Source organism: Melozone crissalis, unplaced genomic scaffold (genome assembly GCF_028551555.1).
Source record: "Melozone crissalis strain CALT ecotype California unplaced genomic scaffold, PUWL_Pcris_2 ptg000042l_1, whole genome shotgun sequence".
Taxonomy (NCBI): Eukaryota; Metazoa; Chordata; class Aves; order Passeriformes; family Passerellidae; genus Melozone; species Melozone crissalis.
Genome location: NW_026535820.1, coordinates 31,653,028 through 31,660,172, shown reverse-complemented (window position 1 = coordinate 31,660,172; position 7,145 = coordinate 31,653,028). Strand labels below are relative to the sequence as shown.

The 7,145-nt window shown below is 45.1% G+C and overlaps 1 protein-coding gene across 3 annotated transcripts in view; it reads left to right on the top strand.

Moving 5' to 3' along the window:
- Window positions 1–819: 819 nt before the first annotated feature.
- The window catches only part of TEX10 (testis expressed 10), a 54,136-nt gene continuing 47,810 nt past the window's right edge, over window positions 820–7,145 (top strand). For 2 of the 3 annotated variants that reach the window (XM_054284708.1, XM_054284705.1), the window contains exons 1-3: window positions 2,954–3,029; window positions 3,541–3,729; window positions 4,319–5,025. In XM_054284708.1, coding sequence (XP_054140683.1) covers window positions 3,550–3,729; window positions 4,319–5,025 — 887 coding nt within the window. In that variant the 5' untranslated portion in view covers window positions 2,954–3,029; window positions 3,541–3,549. Of the gene's footprint in view, window positions 900–2,953; window positions 3,030–3,540; window positions 3,730–4,318; window positions 5,026–7,145 lie in introns of those variants that run through there. The other variant, XM_054284706.1, reaches the window with a different exon arrangement.

Below are 7,145 nucleotides of genomic sequence, written 5' to 3'. Positions count from 1 at the left end.
CCTCGGGTCCTGTCGCCGGTCACCACAGAGGAGCGATCAGTTCCCGCCCCTCCCGTTCCCCTCACGGAGGGGGCACCCCCGGGGCCGCCCCTCCTGCAGGGGGCGCCAGCGCGCGCGGCCGCGGCGGAAGCGCGCGTGCCCCCGGCTCGCGGGGCGGGCACTGGCGGCGCCGCTCACGTGGGCGGCCGCTTCCGGGCAGGCTCTCGGCGGGGGCGGAAGCGGGGCTGGCGCTGCCGCGCGCGTGGTTGGTGAGTGAGGGAGCGAGCGGCCGCGCGCGGGCCGGGCGGGAGGAGGCGGACGGGGAGCGGGATCGGGATCCCGAGCCAGGCGCGGTCCCTCTCGGTCCGGCCCTGCCGGCGGGGCTCACCGCGCTCGCCCGGCCCCTGCGCCAAGGGCCGCCCGCCTTTTGTGCGACCCGCCCTCCCTCACGTTCCTGCGCCAGGGAGGCGGCGGGAAAAGCGGGAGCCGCGGCGGCGCGGGCCGGGTGCCGCTCCCGGGGAAACCGGCGGCATCGGCTCCGCCGCGCGCCGCCGCGCGCCGCCGCCCCTGCCCTACCTCCCCTGGCGGCTTCTTCTCGCCGCCGTTCCCGCCTCGCCCGGCGCTCCCCGGGGCCGAACGCGCGGCCTCCCCGGCGCCGGGCCGGCACTGACGCGCCTTTATTTGAACGCCTCGCAGAGCGGCTGCAGCGGGGCGGAGGGAAGCGGCGTTCGGGGAGCGAGCCGAAGGATGTCCCGGGACGGCGAGGAAGGCAGCGTGACCGCCTAGAGCCGCGGGAGGAACGGCCGCTCCGGCGCTCGGGTACGGCGGGCGCGGCGCGGGCTCGGGCGGCGCGGTGCGGTCCCGGCGGCGGCGGCGGGGGATGCGCTGGCGGCGCGGGAGCCGCGCGGAGGTGATCGCCTGTAAGTATCGCTGTGCCGTGCCGGGAGAGAGCTCGCCCGCGGGGAAATGCGTATCTGATCGGAGGAGTCGGGTAGGGCGTGTGCCTTGCCTTCGGGTTTCTCAGGATTTTCCTGACTGAGCATGGTTGTGAGGTTCCCGAGCGATGCTGCTTGAGAGCTGTGAGGGAGTGAAACCAGAATCATTTGGTTGGAAAAGAGCTCCAAGATCATCAGGTCCTACCTGTAACCGAGTATTTTTTCTGAGCCTAAGGTGAGGGTGCCTGAGTGACATTAGAAGTGGTGTCTGAAAAGCGACGTATGCTGCTTTATGTTCAAGGAACCCTGCATCGATTGGACGTTGTTTTAATGTTTTGGATTGTAAAACCGTGTTAGTGCTGAACTGTAAGGTGCTCAGTCTCTCTGGAGGAGGGCCAGGTGAAAATACACAGAATCACAGATTCGTTAGGGTTGGAAGGGACTTCTGGAGATCATTTAGTCCAGTCCGCCTGCCAAGGCACTATAACCTAGAGCAGGTGACATAGGAATGCATCCAGGTGGGTTGGATTGTCTCCAGACACCTTCCTGGGCAGCCTGTTCCAGTGCTCTTGTACCCTTAAAGTAAAGAATTTCTTCTTCATGCTGAGGTGGAATTTTTTTTTTTTTGGCGTATGGCTGTTGCTCCTCATCCTGTTGCTGGGCACCACGGAAAACACTCTGGCACCATCCTATTGGCACCCATCTTGGAGAAATTAAAATGCAATAATGGAATTCCCTCTCAGTCTTCTCCAGACTAAAAAGGCCCAGCTCTCACAGTCTCTCCTTGTAAAATGCAGTTGTTTCAGCAAGAAGCTTCATTGAAATGGTTACATAATTTCATCAGCTGTAGACAGTTTTGTCTGATGTCTTATTATGTAGCCACTGTGGAGCTTATATCCTTATATTTTGTAAGGATTTTATCCTTTGGTATAGTGTGGTGCTTATGAATTGGAAATGGATAGGCTTAGATTACCAGTTATTCCCAGAATATTTATTGTGAGGTAAACTGTGCTGCTTTTAGCAGGAGAAAGGATATTTTACAAGCCTGCTCCTTTAAAAGAACTCAATTGCTCTGTTCAGTTGTGTGCACACCTGTATTGTGAAGTTTTTATGCTGACTGGAAGCCAGACATCTACTCTTGTAAAAGCAAACCTTGTAAGTGGAAATAACTTCTGTGCCAAAAGCTTCTAGCTGTTTCTATATATCAAGTGGTGAAATTCTTGTAACTCTTTCCTAAAAAGATGCATATGGTAAAAATCAAACGTTTATAAAGCCATGGTTGTTATAGTTGTTGTTATATAGACACTAAAGGACCTTTTTCTTTTGGCACCAGGCTCCAAGTTTTTTAAAACCTTTTCAGTTCATAGCTTACTTGTGCCAAATTTGTACTTCAGTTAAAGTGGTCTTGCATATGATTTTTTAACCTAGTGTGTGAAAAGCAAAATTAAATTGCAGTCAATTGTTGATGTAATCAGTTGTTTAAATTTTTATAAAATAATAAAAAATTATGGTTTGTTTTAAAACATTCTTTAATGATTATCCTGTTAATGTATATATGAAATACTCTAGTACAGCACAAATTTCAGCTTGAAGTCTATTGGGCAAATCGGCTGTAGGAATGATGATCACATCCACCAGAAGAGAATCATTATTTGGATATCTTCTTTAGAAATTTCTGGGTTTAGTCAGTTGTATTGTTGGGGTTTTTGGCTTGGGTTTTTCTTGATTCAGGTTTTTTTTTGTGGGGAAAGTGGATGGTGGCTTGTTAGGGTTTTTTTGAGAGGATTAAATAAATCTGTGGTGTAGTGTTTGTTGGGGCCTTTTCAGTGTGTTCATGTTTTTTTTAAGTTGGTAGATGTGTACTTCAGTATCAAAACAGAAAAAAACCAAAAAGCTATTCAGAAACTTACGGGAGTTTTAATTTATTTTGGTTATTGTACCTCTATTCCAGTATGTTTGTACAGCTTACAAGTACAGTGGCTCAGATATCTCATTTCTTATGTCCTATTAAAGATGTTTTTGTTTTCCTTTTTTTTCAGTCCGTAGTTGCCCATTTGTCCTCTTCTTTCCCCCTGCTTCTAGTTATATTTAAATGCACAGCCTGGTATTTTCAGTGTAAGATTCCTTAGGTGTTTTGTGTCCTTTTATGGGTGGAGGCCTGTTTAAACCTGTGAGTGTCCATGTGCAGGCTGTGTGCTGTGAGTGATGGGCTTGGTGAGCAATGTGCACCTGAAAGGGAACGGTTCGCTGAGCTCCTTGGCTTGACAAGAACTGAGCATGTAAAAAGTTGTTTTGTTGGCAGGAACTTTTTAAAACAAAACCAAATCAGCAACTTAACTCTTGGTAAAGCAGTGGCAGATGCAGATATCTGGATGCTTTATGATAAAGTAGTTGTCAAAGCAAAGAGGGCCAAAGGAGCAGCAGAATGTTTTCTGGATGCTGATAGAGCAGCTGCATGGAATCAGTCTGCATGTGTGTTTAGTCTAGCATCTTGTCTCAGGAGTGGACACTCAGTTATGCATAGACAAAAGAATGAAAACAGTAGCTGTTGTTAGGAGGTTGCTGCTCTTTGGTGGAAAAACTACTTTGGTTTTGTGTTTAATCAGATTAAATTCTCTTTTTGCAGAGAATCAGAATGACTAAAAAAAGGAAACGCCAGGAGGATTTCCAGAAAGTGAAATTCAAAGTTGGGAAAAAAAAGCCTAAACTAGAGAATGCAACTGATACTACCTTCAAAACAAAGGCCATACAAATTCCTGAGCAGCTTAAAGAAGATGGAGTGCTTCCTACACAAAATAGAAAACTTAACATAAAGGTATGCTGTGATACTGCATTCTGAAATGACAGAAAATTGCTTGCCTTTTGTCTAGGTTGACTATGTTTACTGGAATTTGGGAAAAAATCATTTATAAAAAAATAGATAAATGCAGCAGACTATCTGAATGCAACCTCGTGTTTAAACAGTCTTGTATTTCTCTGGGGGTTGGATTTGTTTTACTTTCTTTGTGCCATCTTCTGTCTCTTGCAGCTCTGTGCTTAAACAGGAAAGCTATTCAGGCTGAGGTTTTGTAGTTCTGCTTTTGAGAACAAGAGTGAGAGGACTTTCCTTTGGTCATCCCTCTGTTGAGACAGTAGGGTTGTGCATAAATTTAAGAATGAGACAGACCTAAGGACAATTATATCTTGTTTTTCCTATCACTGAATTCTGATTATTTGTTAATTGTTGTGCTATAAAATGCATACCATGTTCGTTCTAAACCCATTTTGCTGTTATGAACAGCAGTACATCATAAGAATATTGTGTATTTTTAATTGTTTAGGGAAAATGTGCAGAAAATACATGGGGGAAGTTTGAACAGTTAAAATAATAATGATGGCAAGTGTATATGTTTGCTTCCTTATAGGATCTGCTCTCACAGATGCATCACTATAGTCCTGGGGTTAAGCATAATGCACTTCTCGGACTCAAAGAACTCCTGTCTCAGTATCCCTTTGTAATTGATGCACACCTTTCCAGTATAATAAGCGAGGTGGCAGCTGTGTTTACAGACAAAGATTCCAGTGTCAGAGGAGCAGCTGTTCACCTGCTGCAGTTCTTGGCTTCAAAAATAAGAGCGGAACAGATTGCTCCATTTTTCCCTTTGGTAAGTGCCCATCTCTCTAGTGCCATGACTCATATCAGTGAGGGAATTCAGGAAGATTCATTGAAAGTCTTGGACGTTTTATTGGAAGCATACCCAGCTCTTCTTACAGACCGCAGCATTATATTGTTGAAGAATTTTGTAGAGCTTATTTCTCACCAGCAACTCTCAAAAAGACTGAAAAGCAGGGACAAACTTTCGTGGATGCTCTCTGTTAACCCAAATCGCAGAGTAACTTCTCAGCAGTGGAGGTTGAACGTACTGACCAGGCTCAAGAAGTTTCTCCAGGCAGTGGTAGATGGATCCAGTGATACAGAGGATGAAGGGCTTCAAGAGCAGAAGGACAACTCTCATTCTGTGAGGAACCCAGTATGCATTAGTTGGAAGCTCCATGCAAATAATCAGCAACCTATACAACTGTTTGAAAATGGTGGCTTACGACCAAAGATCAACTCATCATTTAGACTGAGGTGAGAAAATGTTAACTAGTTTGGGAATTAATGCCAACTGTGTGATCGCAATTTAATTTTTTTGTGGGATTGTCCCTTAGCCATATTTTAGAACACTTAGTGGAATTTGTAGTCTTACTGCAGAGGCTTGAAAATACAGAAATACTCAGCAGATAACTGTGTTACGTGTATAGCAAGGACCTTTCCATTATAAAGTCTTTGTTTTATGCTATTAATGATAATTTTGGATTACCAGCTCTGTTGGGATATTTTTGGAATGCAAACTGACAGTCACTTCTTGCAGGATGTCTAACAGACCTAGGGACAAGTAGGCAAATTTCTTTGTGTGAAATGTAAGCTTGTTTGTGATAATGAATTTTACTGAAATTTTGTGCTTTTACCTTCAAGAGTCTGTCATAAGCTCAGGAATCTGTTATCTTTGACTGTAGCTCCCTTTAAAAAGGACAGCAGGATGGGATGTGTCTGGTGATATGAAGTTCTGCTGACTTTCCAATTCTAGATATTTTAATCACTTCACCAGTTTATATATTCACTGTGGATGAAAGATGTCTCGGCTGAGACATGCCGATGAATATGAAAGGGAGCTTAGTGTGCTTAGTCACAGAAAGGTTTGTGTGGGTTTCAGTAGTACTCTAAACAGATGTGAGCTGAAGTTAAGGGACAAACAAACAGCTGTTTTGATTTCTCTTCTCCTCTCTGATTCACCCACTAGAGGTGAACCTCCCACCTCACTTTATGGTGCTTTTTGAACATTGGCATCCTCAGATGCATTACTATGGATGTTACATACCTGCTGACAGGAGATCTGGAATGGTGTCTTAAAAAATGGAAGCAGTTTAGCTGTTACATAGCTCTGTTCTCTGTAGATACCTAGGTGGTTTGAAGAAAAACTACAATCCTTGTTTTACTGCTGGAGTAGACAAAATAAGAGGTGTAAAGCAGTTATACCAAATTCATCTAGGAAGTCGGTGGCAAAAAGGGGGATTAAACCCACGGCCTACTCCATTACTATGTCCATCATATATCTTTGAAGGAATGGAGGACAGAAGAAGAGGTGTTCTCTCTGAAATACCCAGGTTGACCTGAATTGGCAGGTGTTTTCTATCTTTGTCAGGGAGAGACATCCATTGCTGCTCTCCTAGGCTTCCTCTTTGGAGGTAGTATATTACTTATGGTAGGTACAGGAAACATACTAAGCTCAGTAAGAAGGTCAGCTTTTTCTCCTAAAAGTGGTTGTCAGCATAAGGGTTCAGTCATGACCAGCAGTATCTGCTGCAGGTAAAATTTTAGCTGGCAGCTAAAATCACAACTGAACATCACCGACTAGGCTGGTGATGCCCCCTTGAGGCAGGGAAAGGGTTCAGTGCTGAGCACAGAACAGTCCTATGCAGTCAGAAGCGCACAGTTGTGCACCACTGTGTGTCAGAGGATGCTTGTGTTGTGCCCTGGGTGATATGCAGTGTGTGATGTACCAGGCCGTGTAATAGCTGAAGATGCATTGTATCCAAGGTCTAGGAAAATAAACTTTACATCTGGTGTCACCTGAATTGGATTCCGCTTTTCTGAGGAGCTAGATTTTGGTGGAACATCGTGATGTGCTTCTGGTTATAAATACTTACAAAAAGATGTTTGCAAGCATGAGGAGGAGCCAGAAGAATAGAAGGAAACATGGCTAGAATCCAAGGCGAGATTGGCAAAGCAAGCTGATGGCAGCAGAACAGAAGAATAGAGAGGGAAAGATCATCTGCTGAAGGTACTAAAATGTTCTCATTTTATTGCATTTGTGCGTATTTTTGGTGTATTTGTTTTTCACAAGGGTACAGCTTGTTTTAGTGGCTATGTGTGAAGTTCCAATCGTTGTGGTGATGGTTTTTGTATTGGCCACTGAAATAATTCCCAATAATCTCAAGGTGTTTAATTCTGTTACTTACAATCCCAATTGTTGCCTTTTATGGCCATTCCCAGGCCTCTGCTATGGCCACTACTGCAAGGACAGAAATTATTTGTAATAAGAGGTGCACTACTCTGTGTGTGTGTTTCAAGTCAAATAGTCAAGTCTGTGACTAGCTAAGGATAATGAGGTGACCAAACCATAAGTAATTATTTGCAGAGTGTGTGTG